The 15,861-nt window shown below is 40.7% G+C and overlaps 1 protein-coding gene across 1 annotated transcript; it reads left to right on the forward strand.

Annotated features, from left to right (window-relative positions):
• Positions 1–4,836: 4,836 nt before the first annotated feature.
• LOC118437502 lies at positions 4,837–7,622 on the forward strand. The gene is made up of 2 exons (XM_035856534.1): positions 4,837–5,353; positions 7,281–7,622. The coding sequence occupies exons 1-2, from the start codon at positions 4,837–4,839 to the stop codon at positions 7,346–7,348; spliced, it is 585 nt and encodes a 194-aa protein (XP_035712427.1). The 3' UTR covers positions 7,349–7,622.
• The last annotated feature ends 8,239 nt before the right edge of the window (positions 7,623–15,861 follow it).

A 15,861-nucleotide genomic window follows, 5' to 3' on the forward strand; every position in this document is an offset into this window, starting at 1 on the left:
TTTTAAATTGTTCAGGCCCAGAAATAAGCCCACCCGTATTTTTTCGTTTTCCTGAATGGGCATATTTACGCCCGTGGCGGAATTTTCAAAAAAAATTTCAGCCAAAATCCTGATTTTTAAAAACGCTGTAACTTTTCGAATTTTAGCCCGACTTCAAAAATTGAATACAATTTGTGTTCAGAATTACTTCCCTGAAAATATAAAAATTCATTTTCAAAAATTTTTTAATTTTCAAAAAATTATCGTTTTGTTCATTTCTAAAAACTCAGAAATGGCATGAAAATATTAAATTTAAAAAATTTTTGAAAATGAATTTTTATATTTTCAGGGAAGTAATTCTGAACACTAATTGTATTCAATTTTTGAAATCGGGCTAAAATTCGAAAAGTTACAGCGTTTTTAAAAATCAGGATTTTGGCTGAAATTTTGTTTGAAAATTCCGCCACGGGCGTAAATATGCCCATTCAGGAAAACGAAAAAATACGGGTGGGCTTATTTCTGGGCCTGAACAATTTAAAGTTAGTCCGGCCACATTGGCGATAACCACCTGACACCTCTCCATTGTAAGTATATTTATGGATGGCGTGCGGCGGTCAATGTAGCTCGGGGGCAATATATGGCATGGGGTCAACCTGTCCACATCTAACCCTTTTAACCATTTTGCAAAGCTAAATATTCTCCAGGCACCAAAACCTTCCAACAGCCCAACCCCCCCAACACCGGCCACAACACGGAAAAAATACTCATGTCCGCCATGGTAATAATGGGCGAAATCGCGTCTTACATCCTAGCCCCCTCCAGCATCATATTAAGACAGGACGTCCTCTACCCAATCGTCGTCATGATTGCCGCCCGCCTCCGGCTTTCCCGCCCAACCGCCATCCTTCTCCACATCATCCGCTCTATAATGGTTGCCGTCAATATAGCGGAAATCTGCTTGTCCATCGTCATCCTGATTTTAACCTTTCTTGTCGGACTAAAAGTAGGCAACGAGGTGTTCGCCGTGCTCATAGAGAATTCAAATTCTCGTCCCGCCCAGTCTCAGGTTACCCTGTACTTAATCAAAATTTACCACTTGCTTCAAATCACGATCAAGAATGTGGCCCCATTTCAAGAAGTGGGAACTTTGACACTTCTCGGATTTGGGATGATGCTTTCCACCTTCGCGAACTACGTAACGTTACGATGTTACGATTTATTCCCGCTTCCAGTGTACTTATTTTACCCGTTTATTTCGATCATTGTGGGGATAGTGTTTTATCTCGTGTTGCCCCTGACGCACAGCGTAACGGACGATTCTGTCCGGCTGTTGAGGTCATTTCGTATCGGGTTGGCGGCAAAGGGAAATGGTGGCTGTGCGGGAAAGTTTAAAGGTTGCGAAGCGCGAGTAAAGAAATATATGAGGAGGAAGATAAGGTCGATTCAATCGTTGAAATTGTACGCCGGGATTGCTGGTAGTAAACTGTTTTGCATGAATAAGGAGACTAAACGGGAGTGGTATGAACATGGGATAGATTGCACGATTAATTTGCTTATTGCTAGATCTGAAGGTATGTAATTCAGTTTGCATGAGTTTTTGGAAGCACATAAGTATTTACTTAAATGTTTTAAAATACAATTCAATAATGTGTGACAGCTAAAGAAAATGTCTTAACGTATGTCTGTAATTCTAATTAATACTTGGGAAGTGGAGGGAACTTCTAAAAATCTTGGCTTGCTAAAACCGGCAAGTATTTAACTTTTACTCTGTACGAAATGAAAATTTGTGGAAAAATGAAATATTCAAATGCAATCTTAAATACGCTTGAATCTCTTTGATGTATAAAAGTCGATTTATTTATATATAAACTAACGACTATGTTTGATAATATTTTTGTTCGTGATGGATTAACTGTAAGACATTAATGCGAAATAGGTTAAAGGCTACATAATCGAATATTAATCGTGTCAAATGTATCTTAACATGTTAATTTTACAATTGTAACATTTTTGTCAGTGCAAGCTTAAAACACAATACTTCTTATGTAAAAATTAAATTGTTCAGAGGACAATATGCATCTTTCTTTTTCTTGATTTACTGCAGACATCGATACAGGGATTTCTACTCGAGCCCCCATCCAATTTTACATCCAGTTCCTTACTAGTCCTTATTGTCACCACGCTTGATCAGAATTAGAGACGCGGTCTGATTCAGACAGAAATTCTGAATTACCAACGGCCTCCCATTATCGATAAAGTTTGATCCGAATTTGATTTTCAACACGGCGCACGCCTTTGCACTCCTCCTCAACACAGAATTCTTCTTATCTGTCAATAGATTTCTTTCCTGTGTCCGCATTACCTGCACGGACACGTTGTAAACCCACGATGCACACGTGAAGACGAGCACGTTGAGCAACGTGGCGTCCAGAAGGAGCAAGGGAAACACGAGAAACCCGGGCATTTCAATTTCATCTCGAATCTTGATGCACACGTATTGCGCCACAATTTGTAGGATTGGTCCTCCAATGATGAGGGCAGGAACGATTCGCTGCGTTACGTAGCTGTTCATCAGTTTTTCCAAGAGTTGGATACTCCGGTAGGTTCGGATGCAGAGTTTGTTGTCATATTGTGTTTTTGCTTTTCGGATTTTTCTAAATCGAGAAGAAAAACTTGTAATTAATTAATTTCGAATATATGTTATTATCAGTGTTTTGTTTCTTGCGGGCTAGCTACACACAATTAGTGCACCACAAAGCAAGTAACGAAAGAAGCTGACCTACATTTCTTGCAGGTCAACGTAGCTACAAAACATTAATTTTTTCCACGAAATGAAAGGTGCCAAATATGCACATCTGGTTGTTCAGGCTATACAGTTCTGTACATTATTATTTAACTTGTCCACTAGATAGTGATTATTTCTTAAATTGTTTTATTTCGTGCAAAGTATTATGTTTTCAATAAAATTCTACATCTTGTTCCATGTAAAATATATTTGTCTTCAAAAAAGAAAGAAAACAACACTGATATCGTTTTTCTTAAGTTCTGTTTTTTAAACAAAATGCATACCTATCAAGAACCTGGAAATACGCCAGGAGGCAAACTATTCCTGCAAAGAAGACAAAACTGATCCAAGTCGATCCTAAGAGGGACAAATGCAAGCAGATCCACATTTCGAAGAAAGCTACCCAAATTTCCCATCTATACATGTTCCACGACATGACTCCACAATTTGGCGAAATTGAGAGAAGAAACGGCAGTGTACAAGGTTTGTATATTATGAGACTAAATACTGCCAAGGTGACGGCGAAACACGTGATTTGACCGACTTGAAAGAGGAGTTCCATCGCTTTCGATTCCAGAGAGGGTTTCAAATTTGGTTGATCTGCATAGAAAGGGATGAATCTTAATTGGGTGAAAAGGTGGATAAATTATCTTAAATTTTGCACTGCATGACGTACTGCATACATAGTGCGTGACATGTATTTTTGGCAGGCACAATTTCTAACAGTGGTGCAAGAAATGCAAGAAACGAGCTGCATTTAGCGGAAAATCCCTAGAATGAGTGGACCTATTTTTTGTACTTCCAATACCTCTCATTTTTTCCATGCAAAAAGATACCACAAATTCATTTCTTGTACTGATCCTATCCCTCCAACATATGCACCTCGGTTACAGTGAAGTGATGTTAGTGGTGGCACATATAGCGAAGGCAAGTGCACAGTGCGCGGATCATTAAAAAAGCGGACAAATTATTTTCAGGTTCGAATCCTAGTCGGGGCGTTATTTTGCTTTGCATCTTTGTTGACGTTTTAAAGGTGGAGGGTCCAGAAACCACTATCCGTTTGACATTCGATGACCTGGTGACCGAGAGGACTAGATGAAAAGTCGGAAAATTTTATATTTCTCACTATTCGTCCCGTCCTCACGGTCACCAGGTCATCGAATGTCAAACGGATAGTGGTTTCTGGACCCTCCACCTTTAAAACGTCAACAAAGATGCAAAGCAAAATAACGCCCCGACTAGGATTCGAACCTGAAAATAATTTGTCCGCTTTTTTAATGATCCGCGCACTGTGCACTTGCCTTCGCTATATGTGCCACCACTAACATCACTTCACTATAACCGAGGTGCATATGTTGGAGGGATAGGATCAGTATCTTAAATTTTTTGCATTTTTTACAATTCAATGTAATACTTAAATTTCAGAAAGGTACAAGAAAAACTACGAACTTCTCATTAACTTTTCACTTCGAGCAAACATGTATCGATTATTGATAAATAATTACTGTCTGATAAGAACGGTCAATCAATTATTAAATCAGCAGTGATTCCATTAATCGACACATTCAAAATGCTTTAGTCCGAACATTGGTTGAAATAACGTATTAACTTCTGGTTGGTAAATTTATTATTGCAGGGTTTTAAAATTATTTCTACAATCAGAAATGTTTTACCGGTTTCGTCAACTTTTACTACGGAGTATTTGTATTACCAATCTGCATTACTTAATTACCACTACCACTCCGACGGTAATGTTATTTAATAGAGAGATAATAAGACACGTTTTATTCACCTTTTATCTGTAGTATCTTCTCCTCAAAGTCCATGAATGAATTGACCACTTGCATGGGTGCAATGTCCAAATCAAAATTCCATAGACCCACCAGAGTAATGCAGTATGTCGTAAAGTACACGAATCCGTGAATCTTTAGAGACACGTGTAACTTACTGAAGGCCAGATTTACGAATATTGTCGCCACGTAGAATAACGTGAGTAGACAAAGGACCCTATATCTCGATTTCCTTGCCCCTTTCGCCATTACTATTTGATTCGAATTGAATTTGTTAAGCTCATGGGAAAAACGGTCGACCTCAGTTTGACCGACTGTAAAGTCAAGAACTGGATTCTACCCGCTTTTTCCACCACCACGGAAAATGACGTCATCTCGTGCGGCGTCATTTTCATGGCGACGATGAAAAAATATTTCGACTACGAATGTTCATTTACGTTGTGCGGTATACCGGAAGTAGTTTTGGAGGGAAGTGTAGCCGATTGGGTGGAGATTGATAAGCGGATTGATAAGCTGAGGGAGTACGAAGGATTGGAAACGTGGTGGACCATGCTGAAGGAGATTACCCAGCAATTTCTTGCCGCCAAAGAGGGGAAAGTTGATACAAGTTGGTGGAGCAAGATTTGTGACGTTGAATATTACGAAGGTCATATGTCAGGGGACCCGAATAAAAGTTGGATTACGGGATGGATCACCACGTTTGGTTACTTTGATGTGGAAGGAAATGTAAATTCCACTTCCCGGACTAAGCTATCCTGGGCCCTCGATGTTTCTGAGGCCCGGCCCCGTTCCACAATTCGTAGGTTATACATATTTTAATATGCTCTTTGTTTAAATTTTAAAATTGTATCCTGATTCAAAACAACTATGCTCATCTTCATAATTTATAATGATAAGCAGTACAGTTCATTCGAAACAGTTTGTTCCTCACATTTAATCCGACAGGTCATTCTCCCATGGTCATGGGGGCATGACTCAAAAATACAAATAAAATCAAATCATGTCAAATATAACGAGAGTATTCGTTATTAAGTAGCTTCAGCTACTCTATGCGAAGACTTTGTCTGTCCGTCTGTCAGCAGGATAACGGGAGAACGGATCGAGATAATTTAAATCTGTTTTCGCCATTATACATAGGACCCTAGGGGGAGGATCCTATCAAATTTGGTGTCAATCGAACCACCCCCCCCTGGAGTCAGGGGGTGTGGTCTAGGCAAAATGAGATTCTTACAATGGAGGCGCAAACCATGTTCAGCCCAGATTATTTTGTGACCATGTTCGTTTGAAAGAGCAAGTCTTTAGAAACAACATTTGGTTCGGCACTTGCGCAGATGCGCAAATTTCAGCATGTTATGGGCGCCACAAGGTTGCAAAATCGCGTGATTTTTCGTGCAGTGTCCAGCGCGAGCTCAACTTTTTATGCGTCTCTCTGGCTCGTTCTGTCACTCCCATCCGAGGACGTTGACCCCGCAACCCCTCACCATTCACATTTATCATCAATCGTGCAGAATTTTTATATTTTTAACCATACTTTCTGGATTTTTTTGGCACAATTTCGTAATTTTATAGAATTTTTTTGTCATTATGGTTGTATTCTGAACAAGGTTTAAAAATGATTTGGCAACAGAAAAAGACAGAAAAAGTGATGTTGATCATTTTGGTTGTGAGGAAAAAAAAATCCGTCAAATTTACGAAATTGTGTGAATAAATCCAAAATTTATAGTTAAAAATATAACAGTTCGACGTTATTTATTGATGATAAATGCGAGTGGTGAAGGGTTGCAGGGCCAATGTCCTCGCGTGGGAGTCACAGAGCGAGCGAGAGAAACGGAGAAAAATTCAGCTCGCCATGGACGTTGCACTAAGAATCGAGCGTTTTTGCGAACTTGTGGCGCCTATAACGTGCTGATTTTTGTGCATCTGCGCAAGTGCCGAACCAAATTTGTTTCTAAAGACTTCCTCTCTCAAACTAACATGGTCAAAAGAAAATCTCGGCTGAACATGGTTTGCGCTCCCATTGTTAGTGCAATTTGATCTATACATAGATGAAATAGAGTGAAATTAACTGGTCCCGAGTTGTGCCACACCCACTCTTCGTCAGGGGGTGTGGTCGGGGCAAAATGAGATTCTTAGTGCAATTTGATCTATAGATGAAATAGAGTGAAATTAACTGGTCCCGAGTTGTGCCACACCCACTCTTCGTCAGGGGGTGTGGTCGGGGCAAAATGAGATTCTTAGTGCAATTTGATCTATAGATGAAATAGAGTGAAATTAACTGGTCCCGAGTTGTGCCACACCCACTCTTCGTCAGGGGGTGTGGTCGGGGCAAAATGAGATTTTTACAAAAATTGAATCTATAGATGAAATGGAGCGAAATCGAGTGTTCCCAGACGTCTTGGGAGTGGTTGGGATGAAGTAGTCTGAAGCTACTTCCTTATGTGCGTTTACGACGGTTTATTTCTTTGTATCCTTAGTATCGTAAAATAGTTTACGGAGATAGAATTTGGGGTCAGGTTTCGTAAAAATCGTAAGCGTAGTAACGCGATTTTCGATGAGAAAATCTTAGGACGTTTACAAAATCTCATAAGCGTCGTAAGTAATTTTACGATACGATGAATACTAAGGATACGAAGAAATAACGAATACCTTCAATTTATTTGAAATATAAATGGTTAAAAAACTTTCCACTATGTACTTGAACCCGTATTAACGGCCACTCTTTTCAGATAAGGGGTTGGAGATGAAGGACATTCCGCTGAGCTATGTGCACGTGGAGGTCGTTTTGGAGGAATAATTGACCAAGGAACGGATCCCCACGGTCATGTTTGCCGGATTGGTGGGAACGGGGTGGGAGGACAATGGGGCAAGTCTTAGGCCTTCAGTGGGGTGGGCCATAGCTTTGCGAGATGATGCAGACCCCAATTTAGGAGTGGGATACCCGGGAAGTTTCCCATGAGACGCCCGATGCAAAAATTTTGAAAAATCTGCTTCATAATTAATGTGTATATGGAGTTTACAAATACGAACGGATTATCAGTTTACCCTAATAAGCCTGATTTTTTTTGTTTGTTAAGGCAGTGAGCATAGTTATTTGACAAAATCTTGAATAAATCACTATGTTCAGATATTCTTATGTCACCATTATAAATGCATATGCCTGTTCTCTTGCTCACAACCAAAGAGTTTATTCATACCAAAGCCCTACAGCATTGGGAGATAGTGTGGACATTCCTATTGCGCAATGCTGTTGGGCTACATGAAGAATAAACTCTTTCGCTGTGAGCAAGAGTACATTTTTCGTTGTTGTAATGTTCTTTAGTATTAATAGTATGTAGATCTTGTATGTAAGTTCATTTAATACGAATTCACGAACAGGGCATTACAAGAGCTAGATAAATACATCGTTTATATGCCATAGTGGTGTCAACTTTGGTGTCCGGATACTAAGGTTTGGATTTCATTGCAAGACCAATACGATATTTTTACAATCTTGGAATGTGACTGGTACACTATGGACTACTATTATTATAATACTGCATTTTTACAACTGTAGTAATAATAAGAAATGTAGTTTAAAAACAGTTTTGAATTACAGTAAAGTTAAACGTCCGTTGATTTATTGTTTGCATTTTCTTGCTTCAAAATTGATTTTGCTATCTAGTGAAATTAAGTTTCCATTTTAACTGTTTTAGATGGGGATCTTACACTCATGAAATGAACTGAAGTTGCACATACACATTTTATATAATACTTATCATAAAAATTCACAAAAGCAAGCATCATCTACAAATTCTGTTAAAATTTATGTAGAATTTCTTACGAATACATTCACTGCCAATTCGTACTCGCTTTACAGCGGGCCAATTGTGGCCCGTTCGAAATTATCGATACGTTCAGGTTAACACTGTTTAAAGCAATGCTAACCAGGACGTGTAAGTCGTCCAACAGTTACGTCATCAAAGCTTCAATCGTCTTATCCGTCACGGCCACGTAGTACTTTGTTTTTGTGGATTTTTTCAACACAAAAAAACTGAATTCTCCCGTTCCTGCCCTGATTCCAATAGGCCTTAGAGCCTTTACCATTTTCTCCTCAAGTCGCATTGTGCCCCTCTTGATTTTCAGCTTCCCCTTCCAACCCGTCAACAATTTCCCAGTCCTCTCTTGACACGCGATCCCATAAGGCAGCAGCACACCAATTGCAACCATTCCAATGACAGACGCAGTGGGAAAAAAGATAGAACGGCATCCGAATAACACCAAACATTCCAACAGTTGTGAAATTGCACATGACCGTAAATCCAAATCCAGTCGAGAGCAACAAACTGGTGAAACAAGTAGTAATATTCTCCAGGGTTTTGAACAAAATGCGAAACCTTTGATACATTTGGATCGATTGCGTGCAGAGATTAAGTCGGGCCAAACTACTTACCGAATCCATCAACATGTTTAAAATTACCGCGCTGGTTACTACTGACCCGACAAGGATAGCGGTACAGTGGAATGCAACGAAGACATAGTAAATTTCCAATACTATGAATGTGATCAATTTGCATGCAAAATACGTATTCATTGGACAAACAGAATTTGCCAAGTCGTACTGAAGGTGAGCCAGCTTGTCATTGATGGTCAAGTATGCTTCGAACAGGGTGAAAAGTATTGGCAGAGTGGATACGACGATAAAGTTGGATAACATGATGGCCAGCTTGTCCCATTTTTCTAGACGTTTCTTTGAACCTGTGATGTGTAAATGCACTGAGAATAATTAAATTATTATAACATTGATTTGGAATATTTGCCATATTGTAGATTACTTATGCTGTTATGAGGGACAAATTTTAATAGGGACAAACAGAGATATCAATTCATAAACATCACCCTTGTACAATTGGCGGCAGAAGCGGGGGGACAGGGACTCCCAGAAATTCAGCTAAAGCAGATCTTGCCCCTCCTCTTTCCATCGATCCCTCATGTCCCAATATGTATGTCTCCCCAACTTTCGTTGCCATTGCGTTGGACATGGTAATATATAAATATTTATATTCACATTCCACCCGAAGCATTCAAAATGTTATATCAAAAATTGAAACTGACTCCAGGCTAAGGAATTAGAATTTGAATACTTGATGCAAAAGGATAATGGGATTACTTGGTAATAAAATTGTCCGTGCCGACCCTATTTCAATGACGTCTTAAGAATCGAGAAAACGATACTGGAGGAAGACAATCTATCCACTGACACAACAAATGCATACATTAAATGTTCAATAGGTTATATAGTAAATAGTAATTTAGCTTCAATTGTGTTCATGTATACACATAAATATTTACGGACTCTGGGTACTACTCCAAAACCTATGTAGTACTAATAACAATTTTAAGAGCTATGAGGCTTGCAAGAATTTTCTGAACAAAATATGATTACCAATTACTTACTTACATAGATATGTATATAGTTATTGTATTATATATACATCCATAAACTGATTAGCACTCACCTCTTTCTAACCGTTCAACCTGTCGGATCAGATCATTTAAGAATGCGGCGTATTCATACTTTACTAAGGAAATAGCGGCCGCCGTAGTGACGTTGGATGAGCATTGAATAAGACCAATAAGGAGAACGACGACTTGTAAAATTTGGATCTTTTCTGAATATAGGATGTTGATGAGCTCGGCCAAGTTTGAAAATATGGCAATGATCACGATAAGCTCTGGGACGTAGAAGGAGTAGAATAAATCCTTTTTCGTCTTCACGTAGAATCTACGTGTTGACCGATTATATGCACACGGGAATTCGAAATAAAATAAGAAAACTTTACGGTAAATATACAAAGCTTGAAGGTTTGGCATTGTAGGAAAATTTGTAGTTCATAAGGAACAGATCGAGAGTCCCGATTCGAGTGAGAGGTAGAAGGAACGGTGGCCATAACTACTTAGAAAATTGTCTGGCCGGGATGGGCACATTTCGCTTTGCATACGTCAAGTATAATTACTTCTGAATAACTGTGGGATCATGCACAGAACACTTTTTTGCATAGAACCACCAAAGCTAGTATCTTTTCAAAATAGGTAAACGAAAAGAATTCGAATGATTGCAAAATTTTGCTTGTTTTAAGCTGAACAATTTTCATGGATGGATGATCTCAAAATTTATAATTTCTACCCAACGTTGACGTGGGAGACCACGAAAGAGAAATTCATTGTAAAATTAAATTTACATAACTTAATAATTTAGTTGTATGATGTCTATTGGAAATATGTTTGTTTGTAGGTTTAAGCATAAAAATACCCAATATTTTTCTGTTCAAGCTTTATTTAAAGGTTAACTTAAGAATAACAGTTTATGGTTAATATTACATTATTTAGCTACAGACCGAGAAACCTCATTATTATGTTTGCCAATAATACATATTAAGAAATATTCATCCAGAATGAACAGCAAGGGCAGAATAAATTCTGGTTGCCAGCTATTCTCCCGTTAAGAGAAATTCATAAATTTCTCAGGGGGACTGGTAGTAATTTGCTCATTGTTTTTTCAGAAAAACAATGGAATATTTGTGACCTTGATGAAAACTTGGTCGGGTGGATATGTATAAAAGTGTGTAGTTTTTTAAATATAACCCTCAAAACTGTTTAAAAATTACTTCAACTTCAACATGAAGGATGCAAAGTTGCCAAAACAAATATCTCGTTAAATAAAAAACATCAAATTGCATTAGTAGGAATTATATCTGATCTTGTAATGTTTCAAATTTGGGCGGAAATGAGGTATCCAATTATAGCTAGTTTCTAATTGTAGCCAGATTACTGACGTCCAGTACCGAATTTTTGCACCAGCAACAATTAGAGTATATAAATATGTACGGTATTCAGTATTTGTGCAAAACAACACACATTTCCTTCACTTGCATGGCAACGGACAAAATTCAAGTTCAACTATGTAGCTAAGTATTTCGCTATTTATTCCTTTGCCTGACCTAAATTTTGGGATCGGTTTTTATAAATTATTTGCACAACCGCCTACCCAAAAAGTAGAAGTACCTCTTAAGTTTGTCAACCATTACTGATGTACCTTTATTAATGCCCATATTTTCTAGTTCTAATAGGAGAACGAGGTTCGTCTTAATCACATTATTTTAGTTCCATGTAGACCGAATAGTTTTATTTTTCCCCAATGATTTTAAAATGGGGGTTACAGTCAGCTCAGTAATTATATTTACTAGGGGCGTATGTACATAGGTTAAATATTCACATATTATTTATATTATACATACATATACACATATGTGTGTATTACTTATATTATATATTATAAATAAGTATTATACATCTTGCAGAAATAATATATTGTAACTTATGAATTAGAATTATTTATTTACTAGTGTTAGGTATATACGTAGTGTTAGGTACATACATAGTATGCAAAATGCAATGTAATAATGCAACCACAATTATTATTAATAAAGCCTTCCTAAACTACACATCTCTCCTCTCTCATCTCTCCTCTAAATGCATACATAACATTGGTGGACCTCCAGAGTACTTTTTCTCCTCTGACTGCCAAGAAATTAACTTTTACATACATAATCTCTTAAAGTGCAAATTATACAATTTATTCAAAATTAAGTACACATCCTTTCCTGACAAACATAATGCAATTTTTCCACGACGATGCCCCTTTGGAACTTTTTCAGTCGACGCACTGACCCCTCACCTCCCCCGTCAAACCTGCTCGCAGCCCCGAAAGTGTATTTGTTTCTGGCCGACGTTTTGACCATTTCCGTGACCCTATTGACCCTGACTCTGACCGTGAACACCAGATCGTCAGCCCCACAGACAGTTCTCAGTGCGGTGTTGTGACTGATGACTTTGGAGATACCAATAGTGATCCACTTCCGCTATCGCACCTCCCCTCGGCCCCCGACCCAGATCATTCCGCGTCGAGCATCCTCCCTGGAAATATAAATGATAATTTGTTAAACAACCAGGTACGTCCTCCTGCTGTTACTTTTATACGCGAGAATCAGCCAGTGAACTTCGTACCAACACCGGAACCTTCGCGTCCCCCAAACCCTCCTCCCCCACCCCCAGCCAACACATTTTTCTTCGGACCAAGAGCATTAAACCCAGACGCAGTTTTTCGGTTTCCGTCCTCTCCATCCCCCTTCATCCGTCCGCCCCCGCCAAACCGACCTCCAGTTCCTCCTCCCACTCCAGCAGCCGCCACCGCCAACATGGCCGCGAGGAATTTTTTTACCGGTAGCCCTCCACAACCAGCTCCTCTGGTTAATATTAATCTCGAAATGCCAAAATATGGACATGAACTATCCAAGCTCGGACTTCGACTTTTTATTCAGCGTTTCCAGTGCTGGGCGGAAGCAAAACGCTTAACTGTTCCTCAAGCCAAATTAACTCTTCCCTTGGCTTTCTCCAATGCCACTGCCCAACATTATTTCATGATCAATTTCGCGGAACAAGACAATCCAGCCATTGACTGGGCTACCTTTATTAACAATTTTCTGACCAAATGCCCAATGGAGGTTGATGATCATACGTTCGTCCTGGACCTCTTAAAGTCCCCAAAACCAGAGCTCGAGAAAGCATCGGTCTACTTGCAACGACTTCGCGCTACAATGTCTGAGGAATACACACGCCATGCAGAACCAGATATCATTCGACTCCTTATGGACAATTTGGACCCTTCCCTACGTCAATTCCTCGAGTGCAAAGGACCTTTTTTGACCTATGGTGACTTAGTGTCACTTGTGAAGCATTATGAAGACCGTGGCCTGCAGAAAACACTGACCCCTCAACTCCAACCGCCCGTAACGATTATCTCCCCAACCGCTCCCCCTCAATCTGTTGGACTCGACGCATTCGCTGGCCTCCACCAGGCCCCCGTAACCCCCCTAGCTCCGCCCACGGCTCAGCCTAAGCCCGTGAATAATGCAACTGACGGAGGACTGTCACTCGGAGTGAATTTGACCAATGTTAAGAATATGCAAGGTCTGCTTAATCACCTTAGCGATCTACAAGCTGCTATCATGCGACTTAATGTGTCGCCCTCCCAAAATCACGGCTCAAGATCTCGCCCAGATCAGTCCCAGGATAATCGTGCGCCTCGTCCTAACGGACAACGCCCCTCATTTGAATGTTACTACTGCGGCATCCGCGGACATAGAATTATAGAGTGTCGCAAGAAAATGATGGCCTTCAACTTAACGGCCAAGGGCGTGGTCGCAATGGTGGGTATCGTAATAACGATACCTCCGGTGCTGGCTACCGCCGCGATAACCGCCGCCGCGACGACTCTCCTCGTGACCACCGCCGTCGCAATGACAACCGTGACTACCGTCGCCGAGATGACTCCCCCCGCGATCAGCGTCGCAATTCAGACTTTCAGCAACGCCGCCATGATGAATCTCCCCGTCGCCGTGACAACTTCCATCATAATACTACGGATCGTGACGACACGCGACGCGAAAACCATCAGTGGGATGAGCGTTCAACGCGTACCCCTCCCGGTTCACCGCCCCCGTCGGGAAACGCCCGGCTTTGGGCAAATTGATCTGCCCACCATCCCTGAAGCCTTTAAAATCTATTCTACGTCCATCGTCCCCCTCCCTTGACCCTGCTGGACCACGACATGTCACCTTTAACCAAAATACGATTGACTTACGCATCAACCTACAAGATTTCTCTGCCAATCATGGCCCAGTAACAATCGACACTTTTATCAATAATCAACGAATCACTGCAACAGTCGATAATGGTGCCAAAGCCTCAATCATTACAGAAACCCTTGCTGTTGGTTTACCCCGGATTAACCCAAATTTACCTTACCGACTGTCGGATTTTGGCAATCATACAATTAGAGATTGCGGCCTGGTCATTCTACCTCTCAAAATCGGCACAAAACAAGTGACATACCCGTTTTTCGTCGTCCCCTCATCACCGTGTCCTCTTCTTCTTGGGCATGATTTTCAAGAACATTTCCTTCTGTCCAGCAACGAATCCTTTCGCTGTTTGATGTCTCCTATCCTTCGTTCCATCCCGTATACAAGCGCCCCGCAACGATTATTCCATTCCTGCGATAACAAAGAAATTATGCAATCACTAAACAGAAATATGGACATGAAATTACTTGATGCATCTCAGCGGACTCCCGCGACACAACCAGAACAACCCCCCAAACCCCAACCACTTCTGCCATCCCTAACAAGTTCACCAGCAGCCTCGGGGCCCTCACCGCCACCACCACCGCCATTACCATCAGCCCTACTTTCACCACCACCAGCCGCACTTTCTCCACCACCGGTAGCTGCAGCTGAACTTTCACCGCCACCTTTTCTTATGGATCTGACCAAACTCAAAATCAATCCCAACATTTCGCCTCCTACGAGAGCCAAGTTGCTTTCTCTGATCACGGAATTTAAGCATATTTTTTCATGGGACCCAACCAAATTAGGGCGAACCGACCGTGTAGAATTCGATATTGACACCGGAGATCATCCTCCCATTAGAATGCAACAATTTAATCACCCAGAAAAGATTCACAGAGACATCAAAAGTCACGTCGACAAACTTTTAGCCCAAGGAATTGTACGTCCCATCCGTGGGTCATGGTCCTCTCCTTGCTTTTTCGTCCCGAAAAAGGATGACGACGGCAACCTGACCTCTCAAAGATTTACGGTAGACTACAGGTCCCTTAACCGTATTACCAAAAAGATCCAGTGGCCACAAACTCGCATTGATGATATTTTTCAGTCCCTGCGTGGCAAGAAATATTTCACCAGTCTCGACTTTACCTCAGGCTACTACCAGGTACCTATGACTCCTGAAGCCCAGGAGAAAGCAACTTTTGTGACCCGTGAGGGTACCTTTGCCCCCACCGTTCTTCCATTTGGGGTCTCAAATGGCCCCGCCCGATTCGCCGAGCTCCTCGATGAAGTACTTTACGGCCTTAAGGGTGAAGTCTGCCAGAATTTTTTTGACGACATAGTTTCCGCTGGAGCAACCGAGGAAGAAGCATTGGAAAAATTACGATTAATTTTTGAACGAATTGCCGCCGAAGGGCTCACTCTTAAGCCATATAAATGCGACTTTCTCCAAGACGAAATAAATTTACTCTGTTTTTCTCTTTCCGCAATGGGGACAAAACCCGATGAGAAGAAATTACGTGGTGTGTCCCAGCTCAAACCCCCCACCACCGGACACAAAGTGAAGAAACTAGTGGCATTCTTCAGTTATTTTCGCAAATATATACCAAATTTTTTCCGCATTGTCCACCCGTTACAATGTTTATCA

The sequence above is a fragment of the Folsomia candida genome, unplaced genomic scaffold (assembly GCF_002217175.1).
Source record: "Folsomia candida strain VU population unplaced genomic scaffold, ASM221717v1 Fcan01_Sc013, whole genome shotgun sequence".
Lineage (NCBI taxonomy): Eukaryota > Metazoa > Arthropoda > Collembola > Entomobryomorpha > Isotomidae > Folsomia > Folsomia candida.